Genomic DNA, 22,018 nt, shown 5'->3' with positions numbered 1-22,018 from the left:
TGAAATAAAGTTATGTTTTGCACAAACATTTTCCCATTAATATTGCTGGATGATTCTATATTGGCAAGAATTGAGTGGTGAGGTTTTGGAAAGCACACGAGAAAGATGTAATTGTCTGACAGAAAGTATTCAAGACAATGAATCTGAATTTATTTTAATTCCTATTTGGTCCCATTATTTTGCCCCAATCATTGAGTTTTACTGTTACGGTAGCGTTTGTGTTAATATTTCTGTCCATGAAAATAATCGGAATTTAGAATTGTACAGCATGTAACGTGGCGGGGTTTTTATGCGATGGCGTTTGACGGTAATATGAGTATATTGTGTAGAAAGAAGACAATTTACTTGACTTTTGAAAACTGGGACTCAGAACTATTAACGGTGCACTTTTGTATTCCATGCACGGATACGATAACAAGACATCAAATTCAGAAAATAATGAGCACAAAGCAACAGACACGACCTAAAAGGGACAAGCAATTAAAAACACGTGGCAACACAACAAACGCGCAAAGCCAAAGCGATATGTATTACGTATTACTTACATACAATGTCAGTATTGATGTACATTACCGCTGACACAAACTTTATTTGGGTTTGCAAGGCCTAATCTTTTTTAAATAACCCATCAGCATGAGTCGACAGCAAATTAGTACAGTCCGTTGATGACGTAATAGGAAGTAAGTACCCCTGAAAAAATGATTTCGTTTCATAAATTCAAGGCAGAAGAGTTTTTCATGTTCTTGGGTACTCCCGTAGTATGTGTACCATGTGAGGGTTAAGCTATAATTTTATTCATATTTTCCTTATTTGAGTTCTATTTCGGGTTAAAAGACTGTCTGTGTTAGCCAAGTGATATACCCCGTGCCCATAGGTTTCAATCCCTTCACAAAACTTGATGAAAAATAGGCGAACAAAATTAGTTACCTCCATATTAGTACACACACTTCTGGAGCGCATGTTATTACTGTATTAAACTTTGTGTATTCTGTTGTATTGGGCATGAGGACTGTCAAACGACGCAGCATGTTCAAACGCATAAAATCCCTAAAGATGAAATAATAAACGATTGTACAATAAGATTGTTAAGAGTAATTAAAAACAATAATATTGAAAGTCGTTTGACAAACACTGAAATCTGGCAAGCTGGTCCAGCATAGAAATTGGTTGGACAAGACATACGCTGATCAGAAACTTATGGTTCTCAAAAAATATTGGGAATTACATACGTGCTTTTTCGAAATATTTTATTGGTACTTCTTGGTTGGTAATTCAAATTTATAGCAATAAATCTGGGTTTGTTGCTAAAATTGCAATGTTCGCAAATCTGAACTTCACACAAATCAAGTCTACCACACTTGTTGCGCTAAAATACACACATAAATCATTTTGGGTTAATGATAAACATGCTATTCTCAGTCTGCTGGCTATTATGAACCATGGTGTAAAAGTGATAGTTGATGAGCGCTTCTGTATTTAACAGATTGAGTAACAGATATTCTGGCGGTCGGATCTAGGTCCACCCAGACGTCGCAGGCTTCTGAGAATTTCATCTTGTTCATATGTATGAATATTTGAAGGCTAGCGTAGCCTAAATGAATCGAGGATAAAATTTTCAGTGGTTAAAGATTGTATTTTTCACTAGAAGGCTATTACTTTTATTAGTTCATAAATTTTATGTGAGATCTGATATTGTATTCAAAATGCGTTGTTTAATTTTTTTAATTAGTGGAACTTGTTTTATGACATCGTGACGGCTAGTACCAAAAGTTTCGCAGTAACAGATTGCATACCCGAGTTACGGCTTTTTGGATTTCTTGTCCATTTATTTGAGCATTGCATTCTTGTTTATATTATTTGAAATTTAGCGCTAATAATGTGTTATTTTTTTATGTAATTTTTCCAATAGGTATTCTAAAATGTTCGAATTGAATATATTATACATAAAATATGAAGGCGGCAAAGGAAGAAATACCATTTAATTTTGAAAATACTTTGTTTCGTAAGTAATTATTAATATACTTTTCTCTAAAATCGCGATGAATTAATAGGTATTTCATTCTCGTATTGCTATTGTTAGACCTCATTTAAAATCAGATATAATTTGGAAAAAATGAAAAACCCTCCAAAATGAATGAATGCAAATTGACAAAAAATAATTTTCACAGATTGGCACAAATAATTAAAAAAATATTCTCCTAAAGTTAGTATTAAAAAATTTAAACAATAAATAAATGTGCATGTCACTTGATACTTATCTTAAAACACATATCTGAAACACTTATTTCTTTAAACTATATATTCCATCATCATCCTATATTTTTCATAGAAATCAAGCGACTTATCGGCAGAAAATTCGATGATCCAAATGTCCAACAAGATTCAAAATATTGGGGATTCAAGATTATTAATCAAGATAATAGACTCAAAATACAGGTATGCATTGATCTCATGAAATTACATTCAAGTTTCAACTATATTACCAAGTGCACGCTTGTTTTTTATTTAACATGAAGCTTTTTAATATTACACTATAAGGCCACTTCGGCAATCATTATCATGTCAATGTTTATTTTGCTTAATCAATAACTAATGTCTTTAAACAATTCCCCATATTTAGGTGAATTACAAACATAAAGCAAAAACATTTTACCCAGAGGAAATTAGTGCGCTGACATTAAAGCAGCTAAAAGAATCCGCTGAGAATTACATGGGTTCCAAATTCACCGACGCTGTTATAACAGTACCAGCTTATTTCAATGTTTCTCAACGTAAGGCTACAAGAGAAGCTGGAAGAATAGCCGGTCTCAATGTTTTACGAATGATAAATGAACCAAAGGCTGCGGCAATTGCCTATGGATTAGATAGAGAGGTAAAATAATCATCTCCAATGAATACAAAAGGTTTCATGTTTGATGTCAAAGCAACAGGAGGAGATACCCACTTGGGAGGTAATGTAATATTTCTGATTATTGGTAAAACATCTGAGAATTGCATTGATTGACTACGTCATCAGCTACGAATTAATAGTCTATTCATTTACTAAAAGTATGAAGATTTTTAGACTATATACATATTTTCTCCTTTTTAAACTCATTTTTACTCTTACTACTTGTTACTCCAATAATTACTAGGCATAACAAATTTGCAGGTGAAGATTTTGACGACAGGATGGTGAAACACTTTGTTAAAAAATTTACCGAACAAAATAAAGTTGATATATCAGAAAACAAAAGAGCAATGAGCCGACTTAGAATTCAATGTGAAGCAGCTAAACGAAAATTATCCGTAAATATGATAGCAAAGTAAGTTTAAGAAGCAATCTTTCTAAGCCTGCATCATTAACCAAATTCACAGCTGAGGTGAAGGTCTATTCAATTAACTCGTCATGCTAATCTTCGTCGATCACAGCATTGTTTTTTATTCTTGCGTTTGTGTAACATTTATCATGAAGATACCCTAAATGAGCAAATGCTCGAAGCAGTGGATGTTACACTATCTGACGCAAAGTTTAATAAAGAAAAGGTGCTGAAATAAATTAAAGGGTCCAACAGCAATTCTATAATTTTAACCGCATTAGCAGAGAAATGTTGCCCAGGAATATTAGGCCTCGGCGAAAAAGTCTAGTAAAACAAAGATACCGACGGTCGATTCTTTAGAACTTAATACTTTTTTTTTTTGTATTGTAAATTTTTAGAAAGCATTACATAAAAAGAAGATAGTAAATATCAAATGCCATGACCGATTAGTAAAAAATAAACAGTTTTTGGTGGAAAAATTAATGAAACAAAATGTTAGTCTTATTCCCCCCTTTACACACATATTTTTTAAATATATTTTGGTCATTTCTGTCTATTTATGATTTCAATGATTAAAGTTATTGACTAGACGAAAGCGTTTTAAAATGTTCTCAAGTGTGATGAACGAATATTGCTTAAAAACTCTCAATATATTGCATTTTCTTAGTATTCATCATAATTTCAGGTTGACGAAGTCGTATTGGTTGGTGGATCAACTCGAATCCCAAAACTGCGTAATATGATCCAAGAGTATTTCAATGGCAAAGAATTGTATAAAACCATAAATCCGGATGAAGCTGTGGCACATGGGGCTGCCGCACTTGCTGTTGATCTTAGCACAGATGCATCTGCAAAAGTAAATACAGTTTTTTTTACATTTTCAATATAAAATTTTATTGAATGCGTTATGGACATGAAAAAATTAAAGAAAAAACTGCACTTATTTATACATGAGGCATTTTTATAAAATTTTTAGAAGTTTTTTTATGGGGACAGAGTAATATTTTATATTCTGGGGACCACTTCATTGTAAAGCAACATTAACTCTATAAAACAAATTTGTCGAATACTAATCAACAAGACTTGTCTAGAATTTTGTATATTTTTGTAATTCGATTGCCTTATTTGGTGACGACTAATTCAGAAAGTGTGCTATAGCAATACTATGTGAAATCCTAAAATTAAAATTTCAAGATCTCTGCAGCAATAGAAATTGCGTATAATTAGAATGATAATTGATTTCTTGATTGTGCCCTCATATATGCGCTGTAAAAAGATGAATATATTATTTATTATCTATTTCAGATAAAAGAGTTTACTCTTTATGATATTGTGCCTTTGCCACTCGGCATCAACGTTGTCGGTGATATCATGTCGGTGGTTGTTAACAAAAATTCGAAAATTCCCTCTAAACACTACAAAACAGTCACCACTGTTGCTGATAATCAAACAGTAATTAGCTTTTCGGTTAGTATTGTTATCATTTCTAGTCGGTATAATTTAAAATTAGCCTTTGACAAATTGATTGAATTAAATCGTTTACTTCTATTGGTATATGTATATCTTTTGTACTTGAGAAGTTGGCCAAGATAGGCGTAACGTTGTGGTCTCCACAAAAGAAGGCTCATTTATATATATATATATGTATGTCTATGTGTGTGTTTGACAATGTAATGGCATAATATCAAAATTTATTCACAATTTTGTTCAATATTTATAATACAGGTTTACCAAGGCGAAAAAACGTCGACCATGCACAACAAACACTTGGGCTCCTTCAGTTTATCGGGAATTTCTCCTGCCCCACGACGTGTACCCCGTATAGATGTCTGCTTTGATATCGATTCCAGTAGTATTTTAACTGTTACAGCAAAAGATAAAATTACTGGAAACAAAAACAATTTACAACTTGAAGCTGCTAAATTGAAACTTACCATGGAAGAAATAGAACTTATGGTGAGGTTTGAAGTTTCATTAAACCACAAAACCTCTGCTATTACCTTGCTATAAAAAAAAGTAGCACAGATGTGAGACATTTTCTAACCTAACCAATATTAGCGTTAAAACGCTTCAATATATAAAACAGGTTGTTCCAAACCGCGGCCCGCGAGCAGCATGGGCCCGCCGACACGTTCCGTGCGGCCCCGCGGCCCACAAAACATTTTAGCGTGCATTAAATCATTGGCAGGTATTTTTAGCCATTGGTAGAACATTTTTGAGTTATATTTAAACTATTCCAACTGGGAATAGCCCTTTTCCTAATTCAAATGCCGGGATTCATGTTTGTTAAAATCATGGAATTTCAATGTTGTATCTATAAACGTTAAGACGGTGCCAATGTGAGAATGACCTCCTGTGTTCGGTACAAGGGGAATGAATTGTGTGGTGCAGACAGAACTAAGTCGATGAGATGGGTTGCGCTTTTCATCTAAACTTCGCATCTCAAGCTCGCGTCAAGAAACTCCTCATTTGTAGAGACGTTTTGTGCCTTTATTTTAGTGAAAACACTTTATTTTCAAGCGTCGGCCATGTGACAGCCGTTGTGAACCGCAGAACTGAGTTAGCGCCACGCGATCCAGTCTTTTTTTTATCTGGGTCCGGGGTCCCAACTTAGACGGACATGGTTGTTCTTTGACGATAGCACCAGGCATGCTCACGCCACAAGTAATAAAATTAGTCAAATATAACAATTCATCATACAATGAGTATAAAAAACGTAAACTGTGAAGAAACAAGTCGCGAACTTTTTTTTCGAGTAATATCTATCACGAAAGAATATTATTTGAAGCGTCATTGCAAAACCAAACACGAGAAAAGATACCGAAAATACCACGGAAAGCAATTTTAAAATAACTAAAGTCTTTTTATAGTTTTTTTAAAAACTGATTGGAACAGTGATTTCTCATTTCTAAATATATGTGAAGTGATCAAATTTGCGATGTTTTGATCATATTTGGGTTCTCTACGACTGCGGCCCGCGAGACCTTCTCGAAAGTTTTTGGGGCCCGCCAACCTTGAACCTTGGACCTGATATAAAACATTATTGATTTATTCCTTGAGCTTTGTGGTTAAATGGCAATGCATAAAATTCCACATCGAGCAAAATAATTTAAAATTTGAAATTGCAGTGTTACACTTCTTAGGTGCAAGAGGCTGAAAAATATAAATTGGATGATATTGAGCTCGGAAACATCGCAGACATGAGAATAAATCTGGAAACTTTGGTTTTCAACGCAGAGGAATCCGCCATTTTTCTTGATTCACAGGGAAATTTGAACAAAGAAGATAAATGTATATTATTGAATAAATGTGAATCAGTTTCTCACTGGCTAAACAAAAACAAGGTGATTTTTGATTTTTGTTGGTAACAAAAACAATTTGACTTTTTTCTTATATAAATGCCAAATTCTTCAAAAATTACAAATTCAGTTAAATTTAACCAGTCTTGAGTACGAGAGGTTTAAAGGAGTATTGAAATCTTATACATTTCTTTCAGAATGCTTCAAAGGAAACTCTATTTCAACAACAAATTGAATTTCAGAATTGCTGCCACCCAATATTCATACGAATATGCAGGGATAAACAGGTATTTCGATTATTTTTTTTTTTTTAAGGTTTCTGGTTGAAAAAGTTATTCGGTTATAATTTATTTTTCGAAAATAAACAGACAAAACCAGCTTCAGAATAAGTACAAAGTAAAATCTAAAGTAAAAATTTCAATATAAATATTAGGAATGATTGCTATTTGCAGATTAGCATTAATAAAATATTATAGTTGAAAAAATAACTTGACTCACAAATGTCACAATAATTGTTTTCGAGAACTTTTAATATAAATTATGTTTATATAATTTGTGTAGGACTGTGCGTACATAAATAATCAGGGGCGCAGCCAAAATTATAGAGGGTGAAAAGTTGTAGAGAAAAGTTTAATGTAAGGGCCCATGGTACATTTTTCGCGTTTGCGCCAATTCTTCAAATAGCTAACAAGTTTGCTAATAATGATTATTTTCTTACACAAAATGTTTAATCCATGGTCAAAACGAGCATTTGAAATGTATTGCTATAATAATTTTTTTATGTTTAATTTAACTGGCGGCTACGTTGGCTTACGCCAGAGCTGCCGCAATACTAATTATAGATAACACTGAAATCTACGGACAAATAAATTGTTAACTTGTTTCCATCAAAAGTTCAAGCGGTATGCATAATTTGTCTAATTAATATTTATTTCAGATTGCAGATGGTATTGCATCTGAAATCAAGAAGATAGAATTCAATCAAATTCGCATAGAACAAGACAAGGTACAATTACACACCGCCAAATACAAATCGATTAACGATTATTCATGATTATTACGATTTAGAGGTGGCAAATATTTTGGCATTTAGTTTGAAACTATTTGACTATTTTACTGCATGCATGCAAAATTTGTTATACTCGTGTTTCACATAAAATTGCAAAAACAAAAATTAGAACAATATTCAAAATATTAGATAAACTCGTCTAGGTTTTTCCGATATTTGGATTTATTTGAAAATTGAAAGTATTTGTAAAAACACCACTTAATATTAAACAGACTGCTCTCTGTGAAATATTGTTCAGATATGCTTTTAGGATTTCTGACTTAACTTAATATAGATTCAAATACGGTAATGATTGAGACTAAATAGCTATAATTAAAGATATAAAATTTTATTGTTAATTTGTGCATCGTTTCTTTGAATTTATTTTGAATTTATTACCTAATTCAAATTCAAGATCTTTCGTGAGCAGCTTCAAAAGTTGGCGCAAAGTATAGATAGCAATATCAGTAAGGTGAAAAAAAGAGACGAAGAATTGAATAAACTGCAAAATGAATTCATTATAATCAAACAATGGATATCTGCTAATAAGGTAAAAGCGATAGCATGAAAAAAATTTGACGCTCAAATAGATGAATATTATTTTTTGTTAAACGGCAATCACAAAGCGTTGCGTTATTTGTTTTAAATGACTAAAACATTTTCTGCGTTATACTTTGAAAATATGCGCTGCTTTTTATTCGCGATGAGTTTTGCGTTTGCCTCTCTTTTTATGGAACAACTGCATGCAGTTATTCGTATGTATCGTATTTATCTTTAGACTATGTAAACATCAGAATAATTTTTGTTAATTCTTATTCAGTTTTATAATAGATATGTTGTAATGTACTGATTTATGAAACAAATGGATAAAAATCGTGCATGAAAAGGGTTCAGGTTAGATAATTTTCACAAAACATTTTAATATAGGTGTCAGTCAAAAGCGAGTATGAGGTAAAAATACAACAGTTGAAAAACATTCAACAATCCGTTTCAAACAAACTAAGCGATGAAGGAAAAGTAAGTTTTTTTCTGTTTCTGAGTTTTCTACCAATGTGCTATTAAATGTAAATCACGAAATATAAAACATTTGGGTTTTAGAAAAACATGTATGAACTTATTGATCTAAATATATAGGTTATTATTAAATCTTAGAGTCTTGCAAAAATTAAAACGGAGTATCATGACCAATTGAAACAAAACATTCAGTTTTTTTATACTTTAATTCGTTTAAATAATGGAATTTGTGTGTTGTATGTGAATATGATAGACAAAAAAGAAACAACTGAATTATCAATATTGATAATACCTGCACAAATTAATATATATGCTATATTTTTTTACTTGCCTTTTTGGCGTTATTCAATTAAAATTAATTAAAATTACTCATGGTTTAAGGCATAAACAACAATATAACAAAAATTAAATGCTATTGTTTTGATATGATGCCTTTTAAGCATGGCCAAAGAAAATTTCAATTCCGTACAACAGAATTTACAATCAGACGTGAAAAAATATGTGGGACGAATTAGGCATTTTGTCGAAGATTATCCATACTCAGAAATGCTCTCTTCCGAAGAAAGAAAGGCGCTATTGGAGCAATACAGTGACGCCCTTTGGATTGAAAATTACCGGGTATTTTCTTGTGTCCTCAATTTATTTAGGACAAATAGTATAAAGAGGTCAGAGAGCCATCCAATTTTGACAATTCTTGAATGCGGCATTATGTAAACGTGGATAGCGCGAATAGAAAAATTATATGATCGGTCATATTTTAGGCACTATAAATCAAATTGATTAAATATTTTTTATAGCAAATTCGAAGCTGTTATTTTATCTTGTGTGAAAAACGTTATTTTAAAAAAAAACTGAAAATGTCTAAAGTAATAAATGATTGGCAAATGTGGTGAATGAACAATATAAATATTAGTGATAATTTAGAACGTTACAAGCATAGAAATACGCGAAAAGCTGCAACAGATAATTGAAGTTTGTGAACCCATATTTGAAAGATTACTTCAGGTAAATTATCCTATTATTTAGCTTTAATTTATGTCAACCTTTTGTTTCGCTTGTACGATTTAGAATCAGCAATCATACAATAACCAACGCTATTGATAACTTTATATATTATAATTATAATTATAATTATACGCTAATAATAAAATTTGAATACATTTTTGGAACTGATAAAACATTTTTGTTTTAATATATGTGGAGGGCATAACGATGCAGTATAATTGCCCTTTTTTATTTTTTATCTACAAATACATAGGAAATATTTCGGGTAAATATTTCACGTTTTATATCTTATGGACTTATAATTGTTTTTATCTTTTATTTGAAACATCTTAAACAGACATAGAATATGACATTGAATAAATTTACCTAGCTTTAGCCTGAATCGCGGTCAATGCATTTGAAGAGATTTCGATTTGAAATATTAAACAATACTATCAATATTATCGCCAAATAAACTTACATTTATCATTCTTTATTTTATTCAGATGAGTGAGAGAGAAAGACAAAAACACCCCAGTACGATCACACCGGTAAAATGATAAGGCAATATAATAAAATTGAAAAAAATTATTAAATAATAATTCCATAGTTTGGAACGATTATTTGAATATTTGGAAGTTGATTGCTGTTTTTGCAGTACAAAATTTGCTTACAAACAATTAAAATTCTGAAAAACGAAAAATATATTACACTATTACTACTAATTTGTGGAAAGCGTAGAATACAAGAAATATATTTCATGTGATTCCCTGCTTGGATGAAAATCTCAGACTTTTGTATATAAAATATTCTACAGCAGGGGTCGGCAGCCTTCTGTCGTATACGGGCGAAAATTGAAGGCTGCAGAGGTATATTGAGGTATATGTAAAAAAAAAAAGTTAACAACAAGAACAATAACAACAACAACATAATAAAATTCTAAAAAAGGAAAAATATATTACACTATTACTATTAAGTTACAGTTTGAGTCAGTCAGACTGAGTGGAATTATCGTGCGGAATTTTGCCAGGGAATTATTATTTGACTAGTAGAATTGTCATTATTGCCGACTTATTTAATCACAATTTGAACTCAAAATAGCATTCAAGATTTACGCAATGACTTTGCATGGTTTTTATTCACTATTCAATACGAAAATAAAACAGCCACAATAAAAAAGTAAAATCAAGAAGGTCAACTATCGTCTTCAAAAATATCCGCATTCCGGCGTCAGAAACGATAATATTTTCAGCTCAAAAATAAGACAGTTAATTTACAAACGGTGACAGAAAGATCGAAGTCGATCCAAAAAGATAAACATCGAAATAAAATCCCGAATTCAACCCGATATTCGACAATTTGTTAAAATTATTCGATTCGATGGAAATATACTATTTTGCCCACCCGATCTGTAATCACACCAGCAATTTGGCGAAACGCGTGGTAGTCCAAACACTGATGCAATGAAACTCAATAAAACCTTCATAGATTTGATAAATTGCACTACTTCACGAAAGCGTGGTGGAATTGACGATTATTTCATATCTCGAACACAAAAACGGTTATTATTTTCGGATAGTTTCTGCAGTCTGAAAAGTCGAATAAGCGTTTCGAAATGGTAAATGATATGATCTTTGCCATCAAATTATGCCCGGGCCTTGCACGAAATTCATAACGTGAAAAGATACGTCCAGCGGTGAAAATTTTTTATAACAATTTTAAACCTATTTAGCGTTTTTAGCGACAATAAAATATTGTTGTAATGAAATACAGTTTATTTGCCTCTTTCATTTCTGTCGCAAGTACCGACAATAACACTATTGAATGATTTTGGAAATGGGAGAAACTTATTGAATTGTAACATAAATGAATAAGTTGTGAAAAATTGACAATACATATGATAGTAATAAAGGCGTAACGTGGAACGACGAGCAAAACCCAAGCGCGTGATCGGCGGCGCATTTGAGGGCCACGTATTATCCGTGCGGTCGCGCAACGTTTACAACAATGTGAGGTGCTCCGAAGACGCTCTCGTTTACATTAACGTAAGAAAACGGTTGTAATATCGGTAACTATTAACCATTTGTTCGCGTTCGACTATCGCACTCTTTATGAGTAGAAAATGTTCGTGTTTTGTGATATGTGTGCCGCGATATAGAAAAGGTTGGGAACCTTTCTTGTTAGAAGAATACCGGTACTACAAATCAATGAGAGTTAAAAAATCATAAAATTAATGGACATGAAGTCAATACTTTGTATTTTGCAGTTAATATATTTATATTGGGATATATTTGGCGGACCGGCAGCAAGGTTGTCGCGGACCGGCGGTTGAGAACCACTGCTCCAACTGATGACTCGCAAGCGTATATCCTAACTTACAAGTCTTCGGCTCCAAAAGTATGTTTACCAATATGAAAGTAACTAATTTTTTCAGCCTACTTTGCATCAAGCTGTGTAAAGTGACTGAAACTTACGGGCAGGGGATATATTCACTTGGCCAATATAGAAAGTCCCAGTACTTTTAACAAAATAAAATTAAAAAAAAATGGAATAAAATTATGATATAACCCAAATCGTTACACATACTACGGGAGTACTCAGTCGTCGTTGTCATTCAAACAAACATTTAGTTTAAAACTGCAAGGTTGGTCATAACAAGCTAAGATATTTCTATCCCACAAGCAGAAAGCTTCTAAAACCTTTATCATGTGCGATTAACAATTTCAACGTAATTTACCTTAATTTAATAATATTTAGCAAAGAAGCTGTAAAAATACAGTTAATAAATGAAACACAGCACATACGAGGAAAATTTTATTATAACAATGCATTAATGCTATATTTCATTTGTCAGAATGCCGTTTTAGATAAAGTAAATAAACGGTTTTCGGAACCAGAAAGAAAGGAAAGTTTATCCGAAAGAAAAATACGACCCGAGGTATGATTTTAAAAATTCAATCATGACGTTTGTTAGAAAATAAATTTACGATTTTCATTCTGATACATTTTCAGACGCCAAAACGATTAAATAAAAGTACCAGGCACATACAATATCACGAGCCCAAAAGAGAAGATATACATCAGGATAAAAAGGTAACACAGACAAAATAACGAGGCAAAGGTAAACTTGGTCTCATTTATTTCCTATTCGATATGGACTGCTTGCTATAAATGTTTCTATATATCAAATTATATTTTCCTATGGCATCATTTTTACGTTATATTATTATGCATTTTCTTTGAAAGTCGGTAAAAATAGATTTATTTGTTTCTTTTGCAGTCAATGTCAGCTGAAAACAGAAACAGGCAGATAGTCGGCAATGGTCAGAGTCAGTATAAGTCAAAGATATCTTCGCTTCCGAATTCTGTAAGTTATAAGTCGAAAATGAATAAGTGCATTTTCAAAACGTAGAAAAGTGATAAAATGCATTTGAAAGGTTTTTTCGGTAACATTGTCTCATCATTATCTTCTTGAATTTCTGCTCACTAACTCCTCATTCTTCTTCTTTGGTATTCGCCGATGGGTCCGTATGCATAGAGTGTAAGAATGATGTAATACTATTTAATGTCTAATGAACGTCTTTGCTCAGATGAAACGTTAACTATTTATATTTGTGTTAGTGCGCAGCCAGAATTTTGAATCCCTCGTAATAGTCAAAATAGTTTTCAAAATTTCCATTCATGGAAGATCATATGAAATATATTTCCAGCGTGTTAAGATTGAATTTCTTTCCGGAATGAAAAAACCCATAAACTGAAATAGCGTACTGTTTCCTCGTCTTCATGTCTTATAATTCTTTGATTCGCATCCTCACTTGAAAAAGTCATTTTAACTTCACATTTATTTCCTGTTTTAGTAACTATTGCTTGCCTTCGCTCTGAATGAGGCTATGTGCAAGAAGACGCTGACATGTATTATGGTGCCAAGCTTCTGTGCAAAATATGTATCGCCTAACAAATCTATTATCCCTGAGTTAGATATTTCAAATCTTCGAATCACATACGCCAACCGCTGGACATGTCGTTGTTAATTTTCCATGGACATAATTCTTATAATATTTAACTTTAGCCAAAGCCTTCTAATATTGGAAATACGAAGAGGAACGCAACTCCAGTACTGAATAAAAATAACTATTCGGAAAAACTTCATGTAAGTAATCAAGCAAACTAACAACGAGTTGAACAATTTTATTTTAAATTCTTATGACAGAGTTGTTTATTTGTAGAAATTTGATACAGCTTGGAGTTCCGGATTTTGTGAAGGCGATAGATTTCAACCAGAGGCCTTACACATAAATTGAGATTTGTCATTCGTCAGTATCAAATTCTCTAGGCTTTGTTGTAATTGATTCAAGCAAAGCCCTTAAAATTAATTATGCATAATTATTTATTCGCAAATATTGTATAATATTTTAGTAAAGGAATTTCAAATTTGTTAATTTGTTAAATATGTTAAATTTTAAATCAATATTGCTGCAGAACCATGGAGTTATAAGCGCCATAAAACATATAACAACAACAAGCATCTTCCAATAACTAATGGTAAGCAAGAAGCGGAATCTTTTGAAAGAACCGAAACTTTGACAGCTGGGTGTTGCATATTCGATTTGTTACACGCCAGACTAGTGGCCGTGGTATTTTAAATCAAGATGTAAAACTTGCAATGATGGGGAAGTTCAAACAAGTTTAGTGCTTTAACTACTGAGTCATTATGTAGTGGTTGGTATAAAAAAATTTAACTGATCAATCAAAGGCGTTCAGAATTTCAAGAAATATTGCGGAAACATTTTCAAATCAATTTTTCTATTTAATATTAACAGCAAGAGCAATCAACCGCCACCAACCGCCAACAACTCCCCAGCAGAATTAAAAATCAAAATCAATCGGATCTGTCTAATTACACGGTAATCACACCTGAAGACCAGAACTTTTCTGTCCAAGTAAGCCGGCTGCACATATATATCTATGAAACTATTCGGCCATAAGATGCTGGATTTGATATAGACCTATGGAGCATCAGTGATTCATGAAGCCACTCAGGCATCAATCTATAGACCAGTGGTTCTCAACCGGGGACCGATAGCTCCCCCAATGGGGACACAGAGTAGTTCAAGGGGACCACGACACAAGGCTAATAATTTTCAAAAAACGAATTTGTTTGCATACTCATCTTTCCCCGTTTAGGTGTTCACTGAGTTTCATTATCTAAATAGGTTAATTGCGATCACAGAGTGCATTCACTTTCTTGTGCATGAACCGTTGAATTGGCTTTACCAAAATGAATCGAATTGAGAGAGAATGTGCTCAATACCTGCATTGCTCGTATGTAATGAGCAATGGGTAATTACGTCCATCTAAACTCCAAAACCACCGTGATAAAAAACATACTCAGGGTAATGAGGTTGACGTCGTCTTCTTGGCTGCCAAGCGAGTAAGATTTGACAAGAACGCAAAATTGGCCAAGTCTGTTTTTTTGTCGAACAAAAACGGTCTTCAATGCAGCGATGAAGTGGCATATCGGATTTTTACACACTACTTAGCAATTCAGTTTGTCACAGCCTATCTATGCGTCTATATCAAAACAAAATATAGAAACTGTCCTGATGTTGACAGTTCCAAATATGAGAAATCTCGTCAGACAGTCCCAAGCGCAAGATTCCCATTCATTTTATACTAAAAAGTTTGGACTTTTTTGTCTGTGGCTTGTTTTTGCATTTCATAAAAGTTCATAAAATATAATACAATCCAACACGTTTAGTTTTTTTTGCAAGCGTGAACAGGTGGGCCACGAGTTCAAAAAGACGCTGGAAGGGGGCCACGAGGCATGAAAGGTTGGAAACCACTGCCCTAGACTTGGAGCCAAAAACATTTTATTAACAATATTCCCAGTATTACAAAAGCAAAAAAGGAAAACAATGTGACGAAACTAAATTTATTCGCAATTTTACCAAATTTCTCGAGTTATATTTTCTTTTAGTTTGGTTTTAGTTTGGTTGTCGCTGCTTCAGGCGGCCAGATTGAATTACCAAACGGACTGGATTTAGCCCGCGGGACGTAGTTTGCCCATACCAGCTCTAGAATATGGTGAGTCCCGAGTACAAAGTTCATTACAATTTACAAATATAAATTGTTAATGTAGGGAAAACAGATGCCGAAAATGAGACATAAACCAGCAGCAACACCGGCGCCACTGAGAAATGATGCAGATTATGATAAAAAACGCAATCGACAGGTTATTTTTTATAATATTAATATAGTTTTATTGACCTCCGTAAGGTGTCGTAATTCCAATGAGATGTTTCACACTTTTCTAAATAAATAATTCAACCAATAGCCAACTAATAAGTGGAGAGCTACTAATTATACCAGCTTTTGTAACGGCCCGGCATATAAAAATATTAAAATAAGATACACAACGTGGTATGCAATCGAGATCTTTTAAATAAAATCCATGTTTTGGTTAAAAAAAAATTACCTACATGGAATTTTTCTCTTTTCTTGAGAATAATCTGGTAATTAATATTCTTGCTTTTTACATTTAACATGTTGCATTTATAAAATAAGCTTGACAATTTCAATTAGGATCTGAGAAGCCTCGTCTCTATTATTGAAGGAATGTTTGAACAGTACGATACGGCAGATAGACAAAAACTTTGCGTGAAATGCAACGATACCAAAAACTGGCTCAAGAACGTAAGTCATATAAAAATTTGATCTAAAATATATTAATACGAATTCTTGCTTCATTGTTATCTTATTGCTTTAGAAAAATCTAAAAGAGTACACAAAAAAGTGGAACAAACTCCACAAAGATTGGCAAATTGTCGAAAAAAAGTATTCCGAGCCACGACCATCTTCTGGATGGAAAAAATAACGATTGTATAGTCAACGAATCCGGATAGATCGAATATCATATGATTGGTATTGAGATTGTGATGAGATCGTTATTTTATTAAAGCAAAACAATCAAACAGAAATCTTATATTTATTTCTTTAAATGATAAATATTGTTTTACGTAAATAATTTAATAAATGAACAAATGTTACTTGGAGTAGTATTCAGTAAACGAACAGGTTTGTACAGTATGTGATTTTAAGGATAGGGAAAGTACAAGAATAGAAGAAGTGCACACGCAAATATGTGACGACTTGCTAATAATTTGTAAAAAGCAGGGTCCGATTTACCATTAGGCAAAGTAGGCGGATGCATAGGGGCATCGACATCCAATTTTGAACTATTCAATTAATAAGGGTTGCAACGAATATTTACCGTATAATTTGAAGGATAAAAATTAAGTAAGTTTGAATATTTACCGTATAATTTAAAGGATAAAAATTAAGTAAGTTCGAATAACTGATTTTGTCTAAATTTGGAAATCTCCACCTATTAACCTTTGAAACATAATATGCTAATTTAGACTAATTGGACAGTTTTTATGAAAATAATTAGTATCTCATATTTCACTTAATGGCATAGCCTAGGTAGGGCCTCTTATTGTCTAAATCCGGCCCTGGTAAAAGTATGATGATAACAAACCCTCGTGTCATGATATCGGTTGTTCTGCAATATTGAATAGATGACCGCAAAAATAGCATTTCAGTAATTGACATGATGCCCTAGGCCTTCCTATATTGCCATGGGGCCCATGAGTGATAGGATTCAAAATTTCAACAACGGGTTCTCAGTTGTATCTAACTCACTAACATAGGTTCCCTCAGAAAAAACACGCCGGATAGCTATAGCTTCAAAATCAAGAGCGGGTTGGCTGTTTTCACATATGCCACAACAGGGCTCATCCGGACAGGTTTATGCATTTTTAGGCATAATTGAGCAGAAAAAAGGATATTTCACTAAAGGTTAGACAGGAACATAGGAATGATAAAGTCCGCGCGGTAGCAATTATTGCCCATACTAAACTTAATGTTAATTTAAGAGAGCTAGCAAATTAAATACATTGTTTTATTCATAGTCGGTGTTGTGATAATTCTATCAAGTATATGCAGTTGTATGATCTTTTGGATGGTTTGTAACCGTATAACGATGTAACTTCGGTCCGAAAGTTGGGCGGTACACAGCGATCTATTTGCTCTTTATGCTTGTATAAATACTTCTTAGCTAAACTTCAATTTGTATAAGATTGAAATATCGCACAAGTATAGCAACGCCTGAATTATTTTTACAAGCTTACTCATTCCTTTCGCTCCGAAATAGGTCGTGTACAGGCATCCACTGTTATCTAACGATATGTTAGGAGGTACTATTATTTGAAAGGCCATTTCATACACTCTGGATGAGGTAGTGTCGTGAGACTTGAACCCAAGATGGTTAATCTGCTATTCCAACGCAGTTGCGTTTACGCTCGGCCGCCGCGCCGCCCCCTTTGAAATTTATGCAATCTCTGAAACAAACCTAATTATTGCTACTGTTCTGTATGCTGACGACTATTTAAATAAAATATTATGGAAGATCTCAAATTGGAAAGTGCCGACATACAGGAGATCTCTAAATATCAATCTGTTGTCGTAAAAACACAACCCTCACACCTGTCAGCATATATGACCTTTGATTGGAAGTAGTGGGGTATTTTACAAATTTTAATTTATAAACTGATCAATATTTTTTTATTGTTAAAAAAAATAATAACTTAAAAAATCTATAACAATTACATAATTTAAAAAAATACAAGACTAATTTTTTCATTAATTGCTTTGTTATCTGAAACTTTTCAATACAAAACATTTGAATGTCGTTTATTTCTATATTTCAAGTAATAAGCACATATAATACTGATTACATAATATTTCCAAATCATATTTGTTTTAATATACAATTTTGAAACGTTCTGTTGTATTTTAAGTGTTAAAACTACAATCGTGTCGACTCAAATTCCACTTCTTTTGAAGGTGTTTGGTCTTCTTTTGCCTTTCCGTCTTTTTTTTTGACTATTTCACTTTTCTGGTAACAATAAAATCAATACTTCGAATAACAGACAATATTTAGTGACTTCTGGAATAATTTTAAAAACTGAAAATAATTAATATGAATGATATTACAAAATCTGACATTTTTTGATATATCAGAAAAACAATTTGACAAAAAACATACAAATAAATTCTACTATTCTACTGATATTAAATTTGGTACTCCCGTAGTATGTGAATAGTAGTGTGAATTTGTACCCGAACTTGTAATACAACTAAAATAAGATAAATTGGAATAAAATTATGACCTAACTCTAACCTGGTACACATACTACGTTTCGGTGTCGGCCATCTTGGTTCATATACTACGGGAGAACCTTAAATTTTATGTTTTAGTTATTTTGAATTCTTTTTTTGGAGTCAATACTTCAAATAACAGACAATATTTAGTCACTTCTAAAATAATTTTAAAAACTGAAAAAAATTAATTAGATTGATATTACAAAATCTGACATTTTTTGATATATCAGAAAAACAATTTGACAAAAAACATACAAATAAATTCTACTGATATTATATTTGGTACTCCCGTAGTATGCAAACCGTAGTGTGAACTTGTACCCGAACTCGTAATACAACTAAAATAAGTTAAATTGGAATAAAATGAAATTATGGCCTAACTCTAACCTGGTACACATTCTACGTTCCGGTGTACTACGGGAGAACCTTAAATTTTATGTTTTAGTTCTTTTGAATTCGTAATCTTTTTTTTTTTCAAATAAGTGTTCCATTGCCATATGTTGAATCCTATATTAGATAATTTTTTAATTAATTAAGGAGCTTTTTATTATTAGGTTATTTTCATTCAAAACGCTTTAAATAAAATTTTGATACAAGAGAAAATGGTTCATGATGAAATTTTTTACAATTTATAATGTCAATCTCAATTACCAAATAAATTGGGTAGGAGCGTACTTTGATCAATACTGCGTTTCTCCAAAAATAAGACTGGGTCTTATTACAATTTTCTTTCAAAAAATAACACTTGGGCCTATTTTCGGGGGATGTCTTTCGGGGGATTAGGTAGAAAATTACGAGATTTTTAAATATACAAAATATGAAAACCGATATCCATTTACTTGATATCGATTTAAAAGAACTGCAAAACATAGATTATCAATCTATCAAAACGAGTAGAGATTTATTGCTATCGACTAGATCAAAAATAATTACACGTTATTGACCAGGTCTTGAATTTTAAGGGGAGAGCTTATATTAAAATCCTTTTTAAAATTCAGGCTAGATCTTATTCTCAGAGTATGTCTTATTTTCGAGGTAAACACGGTATGCTATATATTTTCATTAAAATGGTCGTAGTAATACCATAAAATTAAAGTTTACAGGAGTTTTGCGTGTGGATGTAATTTTGTATACGGAAGCGCTTATGCTTGCATTGGCTTAATTTGTGTATAAAGCTATTTAGTATTTACTTATATGCTATTTTTGCTTATTATGTTGTTGCCAGTTTTGTGCTTCAGCTCACTGTAGATAAAAATCAAAATTATTTTTCTCGTTGAGCACACGAAACCTACGTAAGCATGCAACGATACCAGTGGCGTATATAGGCACTCCCGATTTTTGTTTTGACGCGGGCAATTTTTTTTTTGTATATTAACTTAATATGACGCTAACTTGTGTCTTTTGATACTAAAAATGCTGGATAAAAGTAACCACACTCATCTGCTTTGATTAGTTCGTTTGGAAAAAGAATTATTGAAAGCGAGCCAGAAAAAAATTCAAAATATTAATAAAATACAAATACGTTTTAAACCACGAAATATAAGACCTTTTTGGTTGGCTTTTGTTTTACACTTGTCCGGTCTGTCCGGTTGAGGATTCCTTCTTATGGTATTTTAAGTTTTTTTTTATTCAGCTCCTTGAGGTATTGTGCATAACTAAGGAAGCTAAATTTGCTCGTAAATTATGTAGATAATAAACTGTTCAATATTATAAAACAATTTACTACCATATACCAAAATTTAATAAAATATTAACCAAAAATTCTAATGCTTGTACTACTTTGTTTTATTAGAACCACGTAACACAATTATTCGGTGCAACTTTTTCATTTTTTAATCATTGATAAATTGATATTAATTGTAACATACAATAAAATAAAAATAATAAATGAATTCTTGAGTAGTTTTCTGTTCTCACTTTATTGAAGAAGAGAGCTGTTCAAATTTATCAAAATTTATCTTTGAGGTGAGTCGTTTCAAATTACTCTAATAATATCTTTCCCATGAACAATTCGCTATTTATTTTACACACAATTGTTTTGCTTTGAATTAAAAATTATAATAATTTGTATTGTTACAAAAACACTACCTTCGACTTGGAGTTTTGTTGTTCTTCTTTTTTTTTAGCTTCAAATTTTTTTTCTTTTGCGACTTCTTTTAGTTGTTTTAGGTTTTCTGTCATCTAAATTATAGTTTGTTAGGAGTTCGATTTGATATAGGAAATTAATACAATTCGGTAAAATTGATATTCTATTAATGTTTTACAATTTTTTCTCATTGCACGAAGTACATAACATACTAATATTTATAGATTCTTCTTCTTCTGATTCAATATTTGCACTAGACATGTAAAACATTGTTTATAAGTGTATAGATATTGTAACAGCGTTAATATCAGAGTATTATTATCTATTTCCCAATTTAAATTTTAAAAAAATGCATTTTTTTAAGATTATTTTGGTTTCTTTTTGGATGAGGTTCTTCCAAGCCTCAAATTCTTTACTAAACCCTTTGCCTCTTGAGTGAAGTAATTTCGGATAGAATATATCAAAAGAGAGATATAGAACCAAGAAAATATCTTACAGTTGAAAGTTAGCTTGAGTTTGAGACTTTATCACAAGGACAACATTCTAGTATTTTACCTCAGTTGAAGTTGAATTTGTGTTCTTGGATGAAGAGTTTGGTTGTTCAATTTTCATATTCGTGTTGTCACTTTTTCTCTCTTTTCTGTCAGATTGTTCTAGCTATAAAATCAAATTTGAATATTAGTAATTAAGTAAGAAATCCTGCAAGTATTGTATTAATCGTATCAAAAAATGAAAACTCCGAATTTGAATATTTTATATTAGTTTGATCGTTATTTTTGATTGTTGCGTTCTGCTTATTTGAAATTTCTTTTGTATGTGTTGTACTCCCTTTATATATTTGTATTCTTATGTTATATTGTGGTTTGTTAACACTGTAATAAAATCAACATTAAAGCCGATTGAATTGTTTTTCTTTGTTTTCCGATCAAAAAGTTGGAGTTACCCACAAGACTGTATTCATTAGAGTCAATTTTTTATTAAGACAACTTTTGAGTGATGGGTTTTTATCATTCAAAATTAATTTTTATATCTATAACATTTGTTGCGTTGTTGAGACCTTTAATAT

The 22,018-nt window shown here is 32.1% G+C and overlaps 3 protein-coding genes across 3 annotated transcripts; all 3 read left to right on the top strand.

The window, feature by feature from the left end:
• Positions 1 to 1,950: 1,950 nt before the first annotated feature.
• LOC144420909 (uncharacterized) lies at positions 1,951 to 2,944 on the top strand. The gene is made up of 3 exons (XM_078110747.1): positions 1,951 to 2,002; positions 2,330 to 2,436; positions 2,621 to 2,944. Exons 1-3 carry the CDS (start codon positions 1,951 to 1,953, stop codon positions 2,879 to 2,881), a joined length of 420 nt encoding a protein of 139 aa, XP_077966873.1. The 3' UTR covers positions 2,882 to 2,944.
• A 527-nt stretch (positions 2,945 to 3,471) lies between these two features.
• On the top strand, positions 3,472 to 16,618 carry LOC120343262 (heat shock cognate 71 kDa protein-like). The gene is made up of 15 exons (XM_078110746.1): positions 3,472 to 3,525; positions 3,985 to 4,155; positions 4,605 to 4,766; positions 5,025 to 5,255; positions 6,443 to 6,643; positions 6,796 to 6,885; positions 7,536 to 7,604; positions 12,499 to 12,582; positions 12,657 to 12,737; positions 12,925 to 13,011; positions 13,714 to 13,794; positions 14,465 to 14,584; positions 15,784 to 15,876; positions 16,227 to 16,337; positions 16,411 to 16,618. Exons 1-15 carry the CDS (start codon positions 3,472 to 3,474, stop codon positions 16,516 to 16,518), a joined length of 1,743 nt encoding a protein of 580 aa, XP_077966872.1. The 3' UTR covers positions 16,519 to 16,618.
• LOC120342999 (uncharacterized) lies at positions 7,719 to 10,204 on the top strand. Its single transcript, XM_078110415.1, has 6 exons — positions 7,719 to 7,733; positions 8,062 to 8,196; positions 8,574 to 8,663; positions 9,135 to 9,278; positions 9,585 to 9,665; positions 10,151 to 10,204. The coding sequence occupies exons 1-6, from the start codon at positions 7,719 to 7,721 to the stop codon at positions 10,202 to 10,204; spliced, it is 519 nt and encodes a 172-aa protein (XP_077966541.1).
• Positions 16,619 to 22,018: the final 5,400 nt, after the last annotated feature.

The sequence above is a fragment of the Styela clava genome, chromosome 3, assembly GCF_964204865.1.
Source record: "Styela clava chromosome 3, kaStyClav1.hap1.2, whole genome shotgun sequence".
Taxonomy (NCBI): domain Eukaryota; kingdom Metazoa; phylum Chordata; class Ascidiacea; order Stolidobranchia; family Styelidae; genus Styela; species Styela clava.
Note: the sequence above shows the minus strand (reverse complement) of the source record. Positions and strands in the feature narration are given on the sequence as shown.